This window comes from Hetaerina americana, unplaced genomic scaffold (genome assembly GCF_022747635.1).
Source record: "Hetaerina americana unplaced genomic scaffold, ioHetAmer1.1.p SCAF_22, whole genome shotgun sequence".
In the NCBI taxonomy this organism is placed as follows: domain Eukaryota; kingdom Metazoa; phylum Arthropoda; class Insecta; order Odonata; family Calopterygidae; genus Hetaerina; species Hetaerina americana.
Window position 1 is genome coordinate 8,527,369 of NW_027286786.1, and position 21,810 is coordinate 8,549,178.

At 35.6% G+C, this 21,810-nt stretch overlaps 1 protein-coding gene across 2 annotated transcripts in view; it reads left to right on the forward strand.

Moving 5' to 3' along the window:
- The window catches only part of jbug (filamin-type immunoglobulin domains fbug), a 258,097-nt gene that overhangs the window by 98,232 nt on the left and 138,055 nt on the right, over window positions 1–21,810 (forward strand). Inside the window, exons 5-12 of one of the 2 annotated variants that reach the window (XM_071586389.1) lie at window positions 1,744–1,963; window positions 3,018–3,135; window positions 5,629–5,816; window positions 8,549–8,836; window positions 10,933–11,157; window positions 11,711–11,939; window positions 14,115–14,378; window positions 18,138–18,383. In XM_071586389.1, the coding sequence (XP_071442490.1) occupies window positions 1,744–1,963; window positions 3,018–3,135; window positions 5,629–5,816; window positions 8,549–8,836; window positions 10,933–11,157; window positions 11,711–11,939; window positions 14,115–14,378; window positions 18,138–18,383 (1,778 nt within the window). The remainder of the gene's footprint in view (window positions 1–1,743; window positions 1,964–3,017; window positions 3,136–5,628; window positions 5,817–8,548; window positions 8,837–10,932; window positions 11,158–11,710; window positions 11,940–14,114; window positions 14,379–18,137; window positions 18,384–21,810) is intronic. The other variant, XM_071586391.1, reaches the window with a different exon arrangement.

Consider the following 21,810-nt stretch of genomic DNA (forward strand, 5'->3'; position numbering starts at 1 on the left):
GAAACTAACCTACTCACAGATACTATTACAGGCACAAAGCCATAAATGCTATCTAGTTAATGTGGAGAATATTTGCATGGTATTGACTAAAGGGTTAGGTATTGATTATAATGGCACTGCACTAAATCAATTCTCGTCTATTACTGATTATATTTGCATATGTTACTTAATAGTCATTAAACAATGGGAACATTATTTTTAGACTAGTGCCTGTGCTGTGAATTTATAATTATGATAAAAATCGGAAAAATAATACCATTAATACATAATAATAACAGTGCTACTTGTAATGAAGTGCAGGAGTGAAGCATTTCATTTGCTGAAGCCTGTCATCAGGGCATAATATTGCATATTATTGCAACATTGCTCATTGTAAAGCCCTCAACATGTCTTAAAGTAACTTGCTTCTAACGTAAGTGGATAGATAGGAATTTAAGATCATGAATTAGAGTAGTTCCTCTAATGTACCTTAGAGATCCGCATCTACAGCTTCATTCATACCCCGCCATCCACCAAAAAAGTGTGTGGCAGCAGTGCAAGCACCCGGTGAAAAGGGTAAGGGATAGGGGTGAGGAAGGTTGTTTAAAATGGTTAGTAAAAGGGAAAAAAGATTCACTACCCCTTAAAATATGCCAATCTATCTTCATGGTGGTGGAAAACTAAGTACCAAACAATTGTCAATTTCACCCACTAAAAAATTCTTTGTTGTATGAAAAACAGGGAATAAAAACGAGCCATGACCATTGGTACAATACGATCTCCACCACACTGAGACAGGTCATGTGGAACTGGGAAGCAAGAAGTGGGAAGTTCTATTGATTCAAGGCCATGAAACTAATGGTTCCCACCCCTAAAGTCACAGGTAGAGAATGTGGCTCCCTGCTGTTGGCAGCAGATGGTGTGAGGCATCATCCCCCATGGAGGGGGTGAGGGAAAGGGGAGCTTGAAAATACAACAAAACATAGAAGGGAGTGTTGTAGTATGCACTGCCTAAATTGTATGTTTATCCCATGCGGCCATGCAGGAAGGGATTTGCCAACAAAACACACGAAATTAGTGTAAAATTGATGCAGTAAAACTACTTATTCCCTAGATTCTGTAAATGGCAAGTGGGGTACTTGTCATCTCCAACCCTGCATACTAACTATCCTGCATTGCTCATGGGAAGAGAGAGTCCTGCTGGTTCTGGTGTGTATTTCTCAAATTTCATGTTGATGATCCAAAGATCCATTTTAGAAGAGTTGAGGCCTTTAGGAGAATTAGAGGGGCCTTGGGTGATTGGGGAGGAGGATTAATAACATTTTAAGATATGGATGTGTGTAATATCCTGTATTGGCATGGGTGTGTTTGTCACCCATGACAATACAGGATAATTTCAAGGAACTGCCCTTCAATCCAGCCATAAATGAATTTTAGAGAGAAAGTTTTAGCTGGAGACAGATCAGCTAGCCATAAGCGTCTCCAAACCATCTCCATGAATTGGACTTCAGACCTTTTCATTTGGGAGACCATTTGACTCTTTATCATGGCTGCTGTTCAGTTCACTGGTTTGTTATCCCTTGACGTACGTATATGTTGGTGAAAGTATTTTACTGATTCCTGGACCTTCCCGAATTGGCTCTTAGTACCTCATAAAGAATGTATTGTGTGGTTATATATATTTCTTGGCAGTTTTTATGCAAAGTCTTTTTTGATATGAGAAATAACATTTCCTGCAATGCACCCACTCACAATCATTTGTAGCGTTGGAAACTGCCGCCGAGCCATGGAATTGGCACGACGTGAATTTGGCATTCCAATGGTGCTTGAGCCAGAGTACTTGGCATCACCCTTCCTTGATGAGCTGTCTGGGATGACCTACTTGTCATACTTCATGAAGGAAGACTCCCCTGGCTTCCATGCCACTCTGCGATGGGTCAACTCCCAGCTGCCCTCTGCCGTGGGTGGACTGAAAAATTTCAAGGTAAGATACAAGAGGTATCTTAGAGTTTTGGCCTGTCCAGAACATTCACCAGAAGAAAGGTTTCACCCAGCATATTCCAACCTCAAGTCAGCCACAAATGCGCTAAATTGACCCCCTTAGCTGGGCTTAAGTACCCAATTCTAAGATAACACAGAAAATTAATCATTAAATCTGGAACCTTAACCCTATGGACTCCACCAAATTCTGTCAATTTCAGGATGTTATTGGTAGGAAGACATATTGGTTGTTGGAATTCAGTTTTATAATAATGAAAGCAGTTTATCTTACCAAGGTTACAATTAATGTGAATGACTTAATAAAATTAATTTTGAAGGCTTAGTGAGTGGATGATATTCTAAAAAGCCAAGCATTCTGACTTTTGTAGAAAAATTGAACTATGACCAGTAAACTAAAATGTCCATCAGTTCAAAAAATATCAACCTGATTTTTTATTGAAGGATTTCATTTTTGAAGCTCGTATTTCAATTTCAGTAAGCCCAGATAACATTTATGAAGAGTTTATGAGGAGTGTTCAGATTAGATTATTCAAACCTATTGCTGATGTAATTTTGTATAGTCATTAGTTTTGCATGTAACATAAAGAAAATTTTGAGCATTTCATTTTCTCTTCAAAAAATCCCATGGTGGATGAGTTTCTTCCTCCTTGGTAATAAGTTCCAAACCAAAAATAAAAAATTAAACTATTGCCCATCATTGATTAGCTAAGTAGCTATTGCCATACTTTGTGGCATTAAACTTTAAAGTGTTGATAATGCTTTCACCTTCAACCATATTTCTACTGTAGTTTTTTCATTACTCATTGTCATGCGTTATTCTAATCATGATATGTGGCCTATTTGACGGGTACATGAGGCATCTTTATCAAATACCTCAGTTCTGGGTGAAATTATTTCAAAATACAATGTGTGATTTTATGAAAAAACCTGGAAAAACTATGAAATTAAATAACTAGTGAGATCCATTGTCTAACAATACATATGCAGTGTAACAGAAAAATCAGTATTTGTTAGTGAATGCTTAACTTTTATTGCAGAGAGAATGGAATGATGGAAAGGTGCTATGCTCCCTCGTTAGGTCACTGGGAGGCCCAGTTCCTGGATATGATAAATTGTCAAGTGATCCATCACAGTGGGAAACAAACCTCAATTTAGGTTCGTGCCACCATTTTTTTATATTTAAATATTCAATTTCTTTCAGTATCCTTTTAACGATAACATCTATGTTGCTGTATAAGTTAAAACTGAAAGCTAATGAAATGGCCATCCTGTATGTGGATCATGAAATTCAATCTTTAAACAACAGAAAAATTAGATATTAGGATTCCCGAGGAGAGATTTTTAATTTTTAGTGAGTTTTAAAATTTTAAATTAAATCAAGCTTAATTGGTTTTCTAACAATTTCATATTCATAGTACAGGTATAATCAATGCGGACAAGCTTTTATAAATTAATTATAAATTTCTGTACCCTGGTAACATTTTAAAACATTTAAGGTCAAGTACTGATTCTAATGAATAACTGACGGAAGTACTTTTCCACTTGATGAAATTTTTTTTTTGATGGCCGGGTTTCGATATATTACATCATCATCAGGATTCATTTCATCAAGTGGAAAAGTGCTTCGGTCAGTTATTCATTATGTTCCACTTCCACCACATCATCATGCCTGCAGCTACTCAATTTGAACTGATTCTATCTTGAAGAGATGACATACACATCATTTAATAATGTTTAGACTTAATGACAAAAATGGCCTAATCTTCAAGATGATATTAAGTTTCCATGTTGGTACACCGTCCATACAATCACAGAAGAATGTAATATATATGCTTTGCTACAAAAATTGATAGTGAAGTTTTTAAGTTTTCCTCTAATTGCAAATTAGGCTAATTCCTTTTGCCAATAATAAGAAACCTCAGAAGGCTCAAACAAGGTTATTTTGGTCAGCCAGCGACCATCAACAGGGAAAGGAAAGAGAATGACAGCAAGAGGACGTCAGTACCATAGCACTGTTCGATTTCAAGTGAGTGAGTGATCAAGTTGGCAGGGGAAAGGGAGAGGGGAGGTGTGGCGATTAAGGGGTGAGGGAAGGGAAGGTAAGGGGAGAGAGATGCATTGTTAGAAATGCCCGTTGGTATATTTTGAAATTTAGCTTGTTTAAAATCTCCAACCCATTGTATAAGTGTGCTGTTTAAGATGCCTGGCTTGTTTTTCATAATATTTTCTTGGTGACTGTAAATGCACTTTCGGTGGCGTTGAGTTTGAGGTTGTCTGTTTGTTTTATTAATATTAAATTGCTGAGTGCCATAGCATGGCCTGTTTTGTAGATGTGTTTTACAACCACTTGTTGGTTAAAATAACCATTTTTGTAATGAGCCAGGTGCTCTTTGAACCTGATGGTTGGGTTTCATCTAGTTTGTCCTACATTCACATGTGCACTGGCAAGTGGTGCATTTAATATCCCTGATTATTTTAATATGGGAATTTGGTCTTCAAAGTTCCCTGAGAGATTCTTACTTGTTTACATGTGTGGTGCTCCTATCAACTTTTTGAACACTTTTTGGAGTCCCTTGGTAAGGATGGGGTCGTGGGGAATGGAAATTAATTTTATTTTGTGGTTTACATGTGGTGTGTTTAATATTGAGTTTATTCTTTTCATTTGCTAGCATTTTGTCTATAATTTGGGTTGATATAGGTTGGTTGTGGTGATGTTTTGTATGGATTTAAGCTCATTGATGTAACATTGATTGTTTAGGGGCACCATGAGGAGCTGATGTTTAAGATAATTGAAAGTTGCCATTTCTCTGATGAATGGGTGGTATGAGTCTCCTTTTACGATGTTTTTGATGGTAATTCAGGACCATATGTCACTAAGCAATCATAGGGAGGAAGAAGTCAACTGGGTATATGATTAGGTAGAGGACATATTGAGTAGCTTCAGGTGTGATGCCATGGAAGTCGAAGATAATGAATAACTGATCGCAGCACTTTTCCACTTGATAAGTGGAAATATCAAGTGGAAAAGTACTAAGATCAGTTATTCATTAGGTAGAGGACATAATTGTGGATGTCTCTGGAAGGAAACATTTCATTGTGATTGGGAGTTAGAATGTGAGATGGTAGTAAGGTAGACGACTACAGTATAGGAACAAGAAATGAATGCGGAGAGAAAGCTAGAGACTATACAGGATACAAAGTTCAATCATTATGAGCACTTAGTTTAAGTACCAAAACAGGCTAGTACCCGTCTACAAGGAAAGGTCCCAGATATTCAGGAAGATTATAGTTACACTGTATTTTGGTTGGCACAGATTTATGAAGAGTGAAATCATTTTGCAAATATTGTTTGTAAAAATGTAAGGTCACCAAGGGTATGTCTCAAATTTCATGTCATAAAGGGTATCAAATATATTTTTTATTTTTTTAGTGTGGAATTTATTTAAAGATATTATTTTTAAATATTACACCATATTAATTGATGCTTACCTTATTCTTTGAACATATTGATCTCAAAAATTTTAATATTATCCTTTATGCAATATCTTCTTAAAAAATAGTTAATAAAATGAAGAGAACAAGTTAATCTGATCAAAAGGTAGCATCTCTTGTTTTGTATCTTTTATTATCAATCTAACTTATTTTTAGGCATCCGTGGTGGTGAACGCCTTGGTGTGGAGCCAATTTTGAGAGCAAAGGATATGGCTGATCGAAACGTGGAGCACTTGGGCGTAATGGCATACGCTGCACATTTCCAGTGGATCAAGCCACGCCCTCGACCCTCAGACAGAATTTCTGTCTCAGTTGACTCAAATATGGGAAGAGTCAATGAGCCGGTATGAAGGTCTCCCACTTTCTCTTAACCCTTTTACGCTGCTGGAATTTGCTGGGAAATACCTCCATGGCACTAAATACCATGAAAGACTCAATTTACCTCAGTAATTAGCACTCTTTGAAGGCTTCCTGTGCAAAAATTCTCCGAAGGATAAAGTTCTTCTCATTGGAACCTCTTTCAGTCAGAGGACACCAATCCATTCACTTAGAATCTAGCAGGAGTCCATGGTCAAATAATTATACATGCAGGTATTTTTCTCTTATAATTTTTGTCGCTTATTCATAATCAACTTTTAAAATTAACTCCTTTGGTTTCACCCTGCATTTACAACTATTGAATGTAATTCTATATCTAATATAAATGGGTCCAGGGTATATATGTTTGCTGTAGCTAAGTTATGAGCACTTAGAAATAAGTATTCAACATGCATCTCCAACATGCTGTGCAAAATAGTCAATTGTATGTTTCCCCTCACATCCCCACAATGTTCAAAATCTATCATGTGGGAGACAATTCCTTTGAAATATATGCACATAATTATATTATCAAATAAGATTAATAGAATTCAATTCTCCAAATGTATTTATTCGAGTGAATATTCTTCGTTGTTGATTAAGTTATTCCTCTTGTTTAATTTATATCTCTTTGCATTCATGTACAAAATGCTTTTTTGTTTATCTGCATTTAGTTCTCCAAAGTCTGAAAATAAAGCAATTCCTTTAATTTTAAATAAGACATGAACAATAAACATGGCTATGATTGGTATGGCATGTTCAAAGACTTTGTTAATGATGATATTGGTTGGCATCAAAGGGCAAATGTTCATTATGAAAGTAACATCTCTATTTTTTACTATAAAAATATGATTCATACGTTCACTTTTTCCCTATATCTACTAATTTCTGATTAACTAATGCAATAATGCATTCTCATAATCCTTTCTGAACTGATATAGGAAATCAGAAGATGAATGAATAACTCGTGCAAACAAATTGAGGCATAAGATAATGCCTCTTGGGTGTAAGATAACGCCCAAGACATCCTTTCCAATGCTGATGTAGACGGCTCAATAAACACCAAGATATGTAAGCTACTCCAACTTTGTGTTGACCAAAACAATTTTTTTTTCAATGGAGGGTATTACAAGCAAAAGGAAGGATTAGCCATGGGCTCACTACTCTCCCCACTTTTGGCTGAAATTTCCATGAACAGATTAGAAGAAAAAATTTTAGATTCTAAAGAAATACTTTTGGCTAACATTTGATATTGGTTCAGATATGTAGATGGCATCCTATGCTGCCGGACAGGGAGCAATAGACAATTGGGAAAATTCTGTGAATATCTAAACACAGTGCATAATTCTTCAAAGTTCACCATAGAGCTGGGATTCGATGGGAGAATAAATTTCATTGACCTGCCCATCGATTTTCGAGAGAGTAAACACGTGTTTGGGATCCACAGAAAACCCTCTTATACTGACTTGGTGATTCCCGTAGATTCGTGCCACCCCATTTCCCATAAAGCAGCCAGCTTCCACTCCATGATAAATAGGTTGATCAAAATCCCCAGGCCTGAAGCACATTTTGACCGCGAACTAAATATAATTAAACGCATCGCCATCAACAATGGTTACAAGGAGGTTTTGATCAACTCCTTACTCCGGAAGAAAAGGACAGAGCTTGCCACTAACATAACAACCTCCCGACAAATGGAACAGACCATGGAAACCCAAAAATGGTGCAAAATCCCCTTTATCAACAACTCATCGTACCATTTCGCCAATGCACTCCCGAAGGACAAATTTCAAGTATCTTTTTACACCCCCTTAATTCCTCTGCAAATACAAGGATGCCATCAACAATACAAGGAAGAGTGATGTGTATGCAATACAGGGTGAGTGTAATGCCATATACATGGGCCTAATACCTAACGGGTAGGAATCCTAACGGGTAGGAATTTCTACACCTGAATCAAGGAACATGAGAAGTGCACGATCTTAGGCAACACCACATCAATGATCGCCAAACACTTACTCGAGACTAACCACACCTGTGATTTTACATTAAAAGTGCTACATGTGTCAAATAAATGCAGAAAATTAGATGCGTTGAAACAATTGGAAATTGTCCTACAAGTAAAGAAGATAACCCCCCTCCTCCATGACATGCAATTCACTTCTTCCTCCCCCCTCCTTTCCATCAACTTTCGTTGGTAAATTTTGTCCACGCGTGACCCACAACCACCTCCTTCCTTTATTGCTTTCTCCTCCCCCCCCCAGTGTGTGAGTTCAGTGGGGGTATTCCACCATTCCGGCCTACTGTCGTCGTGCCGGCTACTGATGGTTTATTGGAGACTGCCGCCATCCACCCAACAGGACCATTTCGCACCCTAAGACTATATGTACTGTGTTTTTTAACAAGGTCAAAACACTGTTTCAGCTATTTCTTGTAAATGTCTCCCTTGTCTTCCCCCCCTTCCCCTTCCCCCCCTTCCCCTTCCCCCCCTCTCCTCCCCCACTCATTTCCTACCACGTCCTCTCCCCCTCTTCCGGAATGTATATAATCCAGCACACAACTTCAGTTTGAGACCTGATGATGATGTAATGCACAGAAACCCAGTTGTAAAATAAAAAAAAATAAGTTTTCAAGTGGAAAAGTGCTTCAATCAGTTATTCAACTCATGCAAACTTTTTTTGCACTTATTTCATTAAAATTATATTTTTTTTATTTTCAGATGCCTTTTAAAGTTAACTTCTTAGTGGATGACGTAAGTGTGAAGGAAATATCTGCAGAGGTAGAGTCACCTTCTGGAATTCGACAAGAGATTCGTTTATCTTCTTCTCCTGGTGGTGCGCGAGGTTCCTTCACACCCACAGAGGTGGGCATGCATCGATTGATGATTCGCAATGAGGGGGAAGTGGCAACTGGATGCCCCATTGACATCCGTGTACTGCCAGAGCTGTCAACTGTGCAGTCTCGAGGAATGGACCCTTGTGCCGTCGGTTCAATTGTGGAAGTCCTTGTGAGTCTCCTTTCAATTGTTTTGAAATCCTTTTCTGTGTATTGTTCAGAAATGTTTATTGAGTTTTACAAAGTTTTAATTTCATCCATAATTTTTATATATAATGCAGCAGCTTAGGAAAGGTTAGAAAAGTTATATAATTCAATATATTTGAATTAAGTATATTCACAAATTAGAATTCTACAACTTATGTAGCCTTTCCTTTTTCCCAAAGACATCCCTGACCACTTAGACGTCTTTACCTGCTCAGGAGTGTATTAATTCCACAATATGAATGGAAAATTGGTGCATTGTTAAGGAGCACCAAAGGTGCCTTTATGGACAGAAGACCTCATACTATTTCTCTAAGCATTTTTGGATACAAACAAGGATCGAATTTCATACAAATAACTCCACATCCAAACATTGGGAAAAAAACTGAAGATGCTTGAAGAAATGGAGAGTGTGCTTAGCAGCAAAGATCCCTTTGTCACAATCTTAAATTAATATGTAATTCCACCAACATTCACCCCCTACTATGTGGGTCTTTCAAAAGTTCTTAGAAAATCATAGCATTGGAAAACATTTGCTTTTATTAAAACTAATTGCTGCTTTTCTGCAGTTTAAATTTCAGCTATATCTATCATGTGGTTTCATTTTAGGCATGTAAAATATGATAAGTCACCAAGGAGGTATACATATGTAAAAAACACACTGCACAGCAATATGTAAAAATGACATCATACTACACAGAAGTTAGTAGACATTTACATAAAGGTAATACTGAGTATTTAAGTATTCAATTGTTTCTGGCTCAACCTTGTGGAAATTCATGTTAATTAAATGAAGAATACAATGCAACTTTCCACTGTTCTTTATTCACGTACAACTAGTTTCAACGCTCAAGCGTCATCATCAGGTCTCAGACCTGATGATGACGCTTGAGCGTTGAAACCGGTTGTACGCTAATAAATAACAGTGGAAAGTTACTTTGTATTCTTAATTTCATTATTTAAGTATTCTTTCACTGAATAAAACATCTCCATTAGTAGGTATTCCATTGGTGTTACTTTAATTCCACCAACACTTTCAATTTCTTTCAATAATTAAGGTAATTTATTTTATAATTTAATGCCCATTTCCTTGGGTCCACCTTGTAAAGCTTTGGTTCTCACTCATTTGTTATGTATGCCATTAGTACCTCTTATATTATTACCGGGCACATTGCTTTTTAGCATGAAGCACTTTATGTTTCATTTGACACTAATAGTTAAACTTGGTATATATATGCATGTTAAAGTATTATATAGATGCATGGAAGGGGAAATAATTTAAGGTCCTTAAAAATTGGCAGGGCTAGAGAATCATATGGTTTCCCAGAGACAACCATCACTTCCCTTTTTTCCAGATTGAACACATTTTGTGATAAGTATGAATGGCCCAAGAAGGGAATACTATAGATTAAATTTGAATAGAATTTGCCATAAAAAATGTCTAATAGCACTGTTTTGGTGGGCCTCCATCAATTTTGTCATAGAGTATAGCATGTGAAGCTCAATAGCTTACAGAGAGATGTAATATTTCCCTCCCGAGAGAAATTTGAGCTTGATTGGAAACCTAATAATTTCATTGTAAAGACTTTCTCCATGGATTTACCATTTGCATTCCCTGGTAAACTTTTATCAACCTTTCTGTGGGAATAGTGTGTCATTTTACTTTATTGAGGATAATGAGATTATCGCTGCACCATTGGTTCTTGTGATTTCATAACATTCTTGACTGTAGAACTAGGTTGTCTGTGAATTTAAAGAGGTAAACAACAAAATTAACTGCTTTATTAAACAACAACATGTAAATAGAGATCTCTTGTTGGAATCCTAATTTTTCACAGTGCTATTTAACATGAGATAAAGGATAATATAAATAATATTCTGATTGATATGGTAATAGTTTAGAACTCAGAATTCTCAGTAATTATAGCCCATATTCATCTCACATACCTTCATTTTGAATTGCCACAAGCAAGTGGGAAATTGGAGTAATTATATTTGCATTCCCAGTTGTGAAGATGTTTGCTCCTCATGATTGCTATTTTTTTGTGTGTGTGTTTGGGTTAGGTCAATTCAAATGGAGGGACAGCAGCTGGTGAAGTGGATGTCACTGCCCATTCACCCAGTGCGAGGGCTCTTGGCTGTCCGGTGGCAGAGAGAGGCTCTGGCGTGCACACGGCCACGTTCCAGCCAGATGAAGCAGGGGAGTGGACAATAGCAGTGACGCATGGGGGCAGGCACATCCAGGGTGGCCCATTCACCTGCTTTGTCTTTGACCCCAATGGCATAGAGGTAAGAATTTGTAAATCAAGCTTCATCTCCTTTCAGAGAAACACTGCAATTTACTGCAAATATTGACAGTTTGTGATTTTCTGCATTAACAGCTTCTCAAAGTTGAGCTCTCTTACACATAGTGAATCATTCTGATAATCCATGATTTGAAACTGTTTGTTGATTGATGGTTTGTTGGATTAGTTAAAATGATTCCACTCTTTTTTACATCTACAAGCACTTGTTGAAATTTGACAACTATTTTTTATTGAGTCTTAAGTTCAAGAGTTTTATAACTATCTATTGATATAAAACTCTTGAACTTACATCTCAAATCAAAAACTAGTTGTCAAATTTCAACAAGTGCTTGTAGATGTAAAAACGAGTGGAATCATTTTAACTAATCCAACAAACCATCAATCAACAAACAGTTTCAAATCAAGGATTATCAGAATTTTCAAAGGAGAATCATCAAGTGCAGATATTTTATTATCTCATCTACTGTTATTATATGGCATTCTCAGCTCTGTTTTATCAGGAAAGTATTTCTACCATGTTCCCATTAAATTTCTAGCTGCGTGGCCTGGACACACCTGGAAATCCTGGCCAACCCTTGAGTTTTACTGTAGATTCTAGTGGCACTGGAGGACTTGGAGAAGTATGTCTTGATGTAGTCCATGCTGGAAGGTCAATCCCACTCAGGACGGAGAGGCTGGGTGATTCCCTGGCTAGGGTCACATTCATCCCTCCAGAGGCTGGGAAATACAGGATATATGTATATTTCAATGGCTCAGATATTAAGGGTGAGTGTAATGCTGTTCAATAAATTCTCATTCACCAAACTTTGAAGGCACTGAGAAAGGAGTTTGTGCTTATGCATATTTGCTACAAAAATTGAATATAGTAACTTAATTTGCTGTTCATTCCATGTTTATTTTCATAATTAATTTGTGTGAGAGACAATATTTTTGTGCTATACACATTTTTCCTTTCAATACAATGAAAATTTTTGCCATTTAAATTCATACATTTTAATAATTTGTTAGTAATACAATAATTTGTATTTATATTTACTTATAATGTAAAAATCATGCATTAGGCATGCTATCATAAATCATAAGCAACCATTGACTTGAAAGGTGGAAGAAGGAACTATAAAGTCTCAATCTTGCTCCAATTAAGTCATTAAATAAATAAATAAAAGGGGCATAACTATTGATTGGCTGATTTTTAGGATGCAAATTTTTATCCATTAAAAATTCAATCTAAATTGCTCCAAAATATATAAGAAATATTGGATGTGGCCACGTAACACTCCAGCATCCCAAGTGCACTCATGCCCATGTTGGTGGCTCCCTGTATCCCGTTTTCAATTCTATCTGAAGAAGATTCTACATTTTCCTTGTTATTTACTTTCTCCGTATATCAGGAGCAAACTGCAACAATATTGTCAATCACAATGGTACAATTGAATCTCATACAATGAGCATAATTTTTTCCAGAATCTTTCTCTGAAAGTGAAAAAATTGTTAAATGAACAATTTTTCCCTTATACATTAATGTAAAATTGAATAATGAAAAAATAGACTAAGCAGAAGGTTTATTCACAGAAAATTATGTATACAGTGTTTCATGGAGTATCTTCATGCATATGTGGTCTGTGCGCACTGGTTCAATCTGGGGATCATGACGCAGACTAGTTGCCTGAGACCCAATGAGCCATCTCTGCTTGACGGAACGTAGAGCTGTGCGTTATGGTATGCCAGTTATGTTGGTTTCTGCTGTCCTTGTTTTAGCCGTTTGTCTAAAATGGAAATTGACAAAATCATGGAGTGACAAATCAGCATCAAGTTTTTTGGTGAAGTTCCATTAAAGTTATCAAGAAATTACTGAAATGTTGACAGATGTTAATGGTGATAATGCTTTGAAGAAAACATCTGTTTTCAAGTGGATTAAGCATTTTGAAGATGGCCTACAAGACTCAAAGCAGATGCAAGGCCAGGACGACCTTCAACCACCTATGTTGACGAAAACATTGACCGTGTGCAGTCCCTTGTCCATACTGATCATTGAAAAACTGCCCAAATGATAGCTGACGAACTAAATTTAGGAACATCAACAGTGCACACTATTTTAACCGAACATGATGGATGGATCCTTCACCATGACAATGCACCTGCACATTCAGCATTGAATGTTTGCCAGTTTCTGGCAAAAAATTCAATGGCCATCCTTGATCATCCACCTTATTTGCCAGATCTCACCCTCTGCAACTTTCTCCAAAAATGGAAAAATGTGATGAGGGAAAATCACTGGGAAGATGTGGAAGGCACAATAAAGCAAGACACAACAGCACAATTAAAAAGCCTTACTGCTGCCGAGGACTTCCAAGGGTGCTTTAAAAAGTGCGAAAGAAGATGGAATAACTGCATAGCAATGAATGGAGAGTACTTTGATGGGAACAAAATCGATGTAGATTAAGTTTAAATTTAAATAAAGTTTTTATGGCCTCAGTATGCATATTTATTGGACAGAGCATGGTATGCACAAAGGTTCCTCTGTTTCATTCCTTATGATTTATGAGAGTTATTTAGCAATGGAATGTAGAATTATGTTTTTCTTTTTTCAGCCATGTTTAAAAAGAGTTGAATTACAGTTTTAGAAAAACACAGAACTATTCAATCAACTGAACTGCAGAATGTGTTGTGGAACATTTTTAAAATACACAATAGTGTGCCCTGTATCATCCCAATAACTACCACACGAGATGGTCTCGTAATGCATTGCTCAGGTCTGCTCAAGATTGGTCCTATTGATGACCCTTTCAGCAACCCCATTTTGCTCACGAGTAGGTCCTGCCACAATGTAATGGTAAATTCAAGCAAGAAAATGGGAATTTAATTTCATTGACAATATGTATTGGTAGTAAAGCACAAAAAGTACCTGGTAATATATCATACCTACTCATTCTCTTCCAGGTTCTCCATTCAGTGTAAGAGTTGGGTCGCACCGTTCTCGCCGTGGCAAGAAAGATGGAAAAGAGAGAAGATCCACAGAGGCATCATACTTGTCAGAGAAGAAAAGCGACAATTTGCATAGCAGTGACAAAAAGATCACAGACTCATACTTGAATGAAAAACGCATGACTGACACATTCTCAAGTGAGAAGCGGCACACAGACACTTCGTACCTTAGTGCCAATGGAGGAGGTAGTGGCCCTAACTCTCCGCGTAATCTCGATGGTAAGCCAATGATTAAATAACACCACATTTTAATAAAAGCATAACATAAGCATTTTGAAAATTTATGAATTATGAATGCTTGTTGAACTCTATTTAAAATTCATTTCTCAGTCATGCTAAAATTGCTAACATATTCTATTTTTAATTATTAATTTCATCTTCTTGATAACTTTTATTTCTATTATAACTATTTTAACTGAACTTTAACTCTAGAACTGAGCCTAAAAAGTCTATTTCCTTAAAATTATGAAGTCCCACTTGTTTCTCGAGTGGTTTATTTTGCACTCAGCTTCATTGGACACATTAAAATAAACAATGATATTTGACTCAAATTAGCATATTGGTACCAGCTTGAACCAACATGCAACTTCCAGCATATAAATCATGACAGTGAGCCAAAATATATTGGTTTTTTGAATGAACTGGTTGCCATGAATGAAAGAAAATCTCCAAATAAGAATTGAATCTAATTTTTACAATGGTGGGTATCTTAAATATTATTCACTCTCATTTATCCAGAATGAAACCAAAACTCTCATATGACTGTCATAAATATGAACTCATGTACACAAATTGCTTTAAAATCTTTATACATAATTTGAAAATACTTTTCCCATCAGGATCTTTTCATACTTTGTAATCTAATCCCAATATTTCTTTCTGATATAAAAAGAGTGCACTATCAGAGACAGCATGCACTCAAAGTCAATCAATTATATTATGGCTTTCTGAAATGAGAAAAATCTTGTAAAATATAAATTAAAATGAGAACACAGTAAACTCTTGATTAGCCATGCTAATGGTTGCATGATGAAGCAGAGATGGCCAAAAAATGCGGATTACTGAGATATGTAGAAAATATCATCTCATGATATTAATTGATATATATGTATATATATATATATATATATATATATATATATATATATATATATATATATATATATATATATATATATATATACATACATACATATATACATACATACATATATATATATATATATATATATATATATATATATATATATATATATATATATATATATATATATATATATATATATATATATATATATATATATATATATATATATATATATATATATATATATATATAATGTATATATATATATGTGGAGACGCCCCTTTTACCTTTCTTGTGATAAATTCAATTTTTTTAGCAATGGTAAATAAATGGTATCTGTTTTCATCCATTTTTATTGGTGTGAATTACAGTTATACAAGAAGACTGAATTATCTGATCAAGTGATTAGCAAAACGTATTGTCATCGCTAAGCAAAACCAATCACCTAGCCAGAGAAAAACAGTGTAGAGTGACTGGTTGAGGATTAATCTCAAAAAAAGGCTCAATAATCTGGATATATATTCGTCACATGATGTACCTATTAAAATAATGCATTGTGGAAAGTTAATGACTTATTTGTTGCATAGGGTAAAGCTGTGTATTTGCTCTCTCCTTATTGGAGAATGTGGAATTCTCAGGGCTCTAATATAAATGTGAGGAAAACGATAACGGGGAAGTATGGATTGTACAAAAATATTTAAATTGAAACATTAAATGCTATTCATTACTTTTTATTTTGTCTAATTAAAAACTTTTAAGAAAGCAGAGGTATTTCAAATGAGTGTTTTTTAAATAAGTATGTCAAAGTTGCAAAGTATTTAATCAGATTAATTCAATTTTATTAAAATTTTGAGGTGCTGGGAAAATAATTGCACAGATAATTCACAAAATTAATAATCTGCACGCAAGGATAATTGAGAGTTTACTGTACATTAAAATTGATGCTTTCTTGAGTTACTTGGTGGAATCATTGCATAGCAAAAGAGAAATAAATATATTTGGAAATGCCACAAATTTCCTTTCTTTTGAACATCATGCATTTTTTAATAACTCATTAGAAGATAAGAAGATTGGTGCTCGTAGATTTGGGAAATATTTCCCTTCAGTAAGCCTCATCTCTTGCTAGACAGTTGAAGGTTCGGCTATATCCATCACCTGGTTTCATTTTCATACTCAATGGGACAACAGTGTATTATTTATGATGCATTCCTAATTCTTTTTTACTAGAAAGGTGTCTAGAGACTTGAGTTAATGCCAACACTTCAAAATTTTGTGAAAATGTGGCACAGGGTTATTATTAACTAAATGTGTAGCATTCATGATCACTGCCTTATTAGGGTGATGCTTCTCAATATGTACAATGCAACATTTTCCCATGACCTCCACATCACATTTAGCCTGATCTTCTGGGTTTAAGATTCCATTGAAGGCTCATGCAGTTAATGAATGTTGCACAAGCAAAGGCTTAATTTTCAAATCTTGACTTGCATTGGCACTACATAGCAACATGAGAAGGCCTTTCATAGTCTTGTTGCTGAGCAGTGAATTTTCCTCTGTTGATATATATATATATATTCTCATTGGTGTCTTTTTCCCAAAGAGACGTCTCATGATAATTAAAAACCTGTAGCAGCCCTCAGAATCTTCGAGCTAGTTGATGTTGCCTAGGAAGTTTTCTGCTGCCTTTGAGTCAGAGCTGGCTGCTTCACCATGCCTCATAATGATCCAAATGCTGGTTCTTCTCTTATTCTGCTTGGGCCGCCCACGGCTTCCCTTAAATAATTTTCTTCAGCCTTTGATGATCCTGTTGTCTTCTGGATGAGGTCAGCAAAAATCATGTTTGCCTTCTCACCAAAGATTCATTAATAGTGCTGCATTATAATTAATTATTGTGTATCCACAAGAGAAGCAACCAACCCTTCAACGTTAGGCAGTCAGATACAGTAGTAGTAGATGCTCAATCAATTGGAATTCCCCTCTCCTCTTAACATATTATGGATATTACTCACTATTTGAGGTGCTCATTTAGTCAAGTTCCAATGTAGTAATTTGTGGAATTTATAAAGTTATTTCTTTTAGATGTGTTATTAATTAAGCATTGCTATGAGAATGGTGATGCCCTCAGGAAACCAAAAATAGTGGTAAGCAAAATCCCAGATCCTTAGTTCAATAGTTTCAGCCTCAACTTTGTGGAAGTTCATTTTAATAAATGAAAAAGAAACACTTTGTTCCAATCCACCAATTTATAATAAATGAAAAAGAAACACTTTGTTCCAATCCACCAATTTATTACCGGTACGACTAGTTTCGACGCTACGGCGTCATCCTCAGGTACCTGAGGATGACGCCGTAGCGTCGAAACTAGTCGTACCGGTAATAAATTGGTGGATTGGAACAAAGTGTTTCTTTTTCATTTATTATAAATTGGTGGATTGGAACAAAGTGTTTCTTTTTCATTTATTCCCAGATCCTTATTAATCTCTTTAATAGAGTCAGTGATTTTGTTCATCTAATGGGATATAAAGTGAAGTCATATGTGCAACATCTGGACCAGAGAGGTTTAAGACAATGGAAATGCATGTACTGGAAGATTATATTAACAGATCTGCTCAGTGCCAATCCTAATATCAGGTGGTAGATTTATAGGCTCTATTCTATTGTTAAAGATATTAACTGATTAATAAACTTATTTTCACACTTATTAAGTTTTATTCGAGTGATGATTGAAAATAATAGTCACCAAAAGTTGAAATCATAACTTCAGTAAAGAATGTGAGATTTTTCTAAATATTAAAAATCAGGGTTACATTTTCTCAAAGAAACCATCATTAGAAATGTCATTACAAAAATTCTCTGTGATTACTGTATCCTTGGGATGAATCATCACATAGCTGGCTATCTTGGAACAGCAAGCATGGGGTCACGGAATGGCCTTTCTGGTAAGGCTGATGTTTACCAAGAGTCATCATCACCCCTTTACTCACGTCCAATTGGAAAGCAGAGAGAGTCACCCTTGGTGCAGGGCCATTCCCCATCGGAAGAGGAATCTCGATACGCCTGGCATAAGGGTCACCTGCAGAGCCACTCAAGCGCCCATCACACCACCTCAGGGGTGTCCGTTAACATTAACCCCAGAGGTACCTACCCCCTTGATCTAGACGAGAAAACCTTGATATTTTGGTGCTTGGGAAAATTTATGGGTTATTTCCTGCCATGCTGGTGTTTCTTTCAGAATACTACAGGGTGCGGCAGCATAACTTCCTTTTCTCAGAATCAAAACCACTTTAATTAAGGAAGTTATGTTGCAGCACGCTGCACTTTCTTGGAACTATCAAAGTATTCAGTCTGGTTTGTAATATAAGCTATACAAGAGGATTTAAAAAAATGAAAAATAATGGGAATTACTTTTTTAAATTAAGTTTAGATTTCTTGCAATGCTTATTCTAGTAATATGTTTTGTCCCATAAGTGAAGATAAAAATTAAGATAGACTCTTTGACTTTTCAGTTTAATTTCCAAAGCTGAAGATTGTTTCATCGGGAAAATTAATGTACCAATGTGCATTAGTTTACCTTTATCTTTATCATTTATTGGACAATTTCATTCCTCACATTTTAGCCTTCCATAAAGTAGGTAGGTGCTCATTTTCAGTTGAAGTCAAATACTTGGCCTTTTAAATATGTAAATAAATTTTTTGCATGTTTAATATTAAAATGGGTGTGTGGTTCATATTATACATTTGGCATGCTTTTGACCATAATTTTTAATAATTACTCTCATGGGATAAAATAAGTTTAAAGTTTTGGAAAAAACTAGGTTACTAACAATTGACTTTTTCTTATATGAATGATATATGTATAGTGTGCATACATCCATATCAGCACAGCATATACTCACTTCTGAGGTTAGTAATTTGTTATTCCAATGCTTGCTGTGCTAAATACATGTCAAGAGATATACATTTTCCTCAACTGATTTTCTTGAAAAACATCGTTTGTTTAGACCTTTATGTACCAGTTAACCAGAGTAAGTTGTATTTTATTGTGCCATCAATTCAGTTACAGATGAATTGCTCATGTGGGGGAAACTGAATGTAAGAAAGTACTTTAGCCCCTCTGCATTGAGCAGGTCACCACTCTATCCCTAACTTTCTGTGTGAGGTGATCAAGTGCAGCACATTTTACATTGATATTTACCATACTTTATGGTATCTAAAATGAATGGGTGTGTAAGACATATTTCTACTACAGTGGGGAATGATCAGGAAAAAAGGCTTTTATAGTATATTGTATATAAGAGTCAGTGGTGATATTTGAACTATTAATTTGTAAAATAAGTGCATCTTATATGCTGCTACATATGATTATTCATCATGGTGTTGCACTGTGAAACTGTTTTAGCCATTATCTGGTGGAATATTTCCATTATACAGATGAAATGAAACATAGCAATTTGACAATTAATATTTATTCTCTGAGACCATTGTTTAACCACTGTGTGGTATCATCAGGTGATCTACCTGTTATCTGTACTATGTTTTCCTGATTTAAGCAAAAGAAAGCTTTTTTATTGGCAGTGGAATAATTGGCAAAATCTAATCCCCTTAGATTTCATCATTTCCATCTTTGGAAGGGTCCAATTTTTTTCTCCTTTGAACTTCTGCTGTGTGTCTATGGCAAATCTATGGTAATAACACAATATTTCGATGAGAAATATGCTGATGTTTCAACCAAATATTTTCATATTATGTTCCTGAGATATCTTAATCTAATTAAATCTTTAAAATAGTGTTTTCGTGGTGATAAAATTGAAAACTATTGAAAAAAAACATTCACTCAAGGTGGGTGGAAGCAAAAGCTAATAAGTTCATGTTCTACTTAATGAAATCATTGATTGATATATTTTATGCTGCTGAAATAAATAGTTTATGAGTTGCCATGTGCATAAAATACTATCAAAAAGACTTAGGCAAGTGAACACACAGGCATCTGAAAAATGGCAAAAATATATTTAGAGGCTCACAAAAAATGTTCATGTCTGGAGAGACAGTAAAACATAAGGTTTATGTAGAAGTTCTCGAGAGGCTGAGGAAAAGAGTGTAATATACTAGGAAGACCCCACACTGCCTTCCTCAAGAAGTACCAAGTACCAGGTTAAGCACAAAGTGGCAACGTTGCCCCAGCCACCCTTCTACTGCCCCGATGTGATACCGCCAGACTTATTTTTGTTCCCAAGAATAAAAAGGAGCTTACAAGGCAACCATTTTGAAACGCTGGGTAATGTCCGATGAAGAGGCCATGATGAGGAGCGAGAACAAAGTTCCAGTTGATGGCTTCCAAGAAGCATACCATGAGGCACCAGCGTGTTCGATGCAAAATGGTACAGTTTTGAAGAATTATAGTAATTTGTACTTTAATCTGCAAACATTTTTTCCCGGTTTTATTCTATTTATTTTTGAGACAGTCCATGTATTTATGATATATATCATGAAGTTAATTTTTTCATCTGATCAATACATTGCCCTAAAGGTATTATGTTTGGAAAAAGTAATCACTGAGATCCACAATAGCTCCCTCTTGCAGCAAGTTGTTAACCCCTAACCAAAGGATGGCTCCACCAATGTTAATTATTTTAAATGCGTGTGGCATTTGATTTAGAGCATTACGGAAACAATGCTGTTAGGGGGACACCAGTATGTACTTCATCAGCATATTTATTTCCATTGTAGTTAAAAATTATATGTATTTTTATTTTTCCATTACTGTTGCAACACTTGGTAGGTTCATATTCCAATGTACTCGGGTGTCATTATTATTCAATTGTTCCTGGCTCAACCTTGTGGAAATTCATTTTAATGAAATTAAGAATACAAAGTAACTTTCCACTGTCCTTTATTAGCGTACAACCGGTTTCAACGCTCAAGCATCATCATCAGGTACAAAATAAATCAGTTGCAGTTCACTTATATACCAATCCAGACCAAGTCATCCCCTCCAACTCCCATCATCACATATTGCATAAGTTTTCCACTTTTCATTTCCTTTTAAACAGACTGTTAGCCATCCCCCTTTCCAAAAGTAATTTTGCTAAAGAACTCAAAACGATTAAAGGTTTAGCAATGAAAAATGGTTACAAAGAGAATTTAATTGACAAAATGATACAAAGAAAATGTTCCTCCAAAGCATACAATCTTTTGTTCAAACCTATTAATACGGAAGAAATAGGTTACAAATGGTGCAAACTCCCATATTATGGATTAATTTCACAGAAGTTAGCCAACCTTTTTCCAAGAGAGAAATTTCGAATAGCTTTTTATTATAATAATAACTTAAAATCATTCTTGAATAACACTAAAGACAAAATATGTACGCAAAATAAAAGTGGTGTGTATAAGTTAACTTGTGGGGACTGTGGTGCTATATATATAGGTCAAACGAGGAGGTCATTAAAGACACGGGCGGAGGAACATAACCGCTGTTTTAGAACTTGTGACCTCAAACAATCACACTTCGCCAAACATCTATGGGAAGAAAACCATGGGAGTGTTTTCAACCCAGAACTCTTA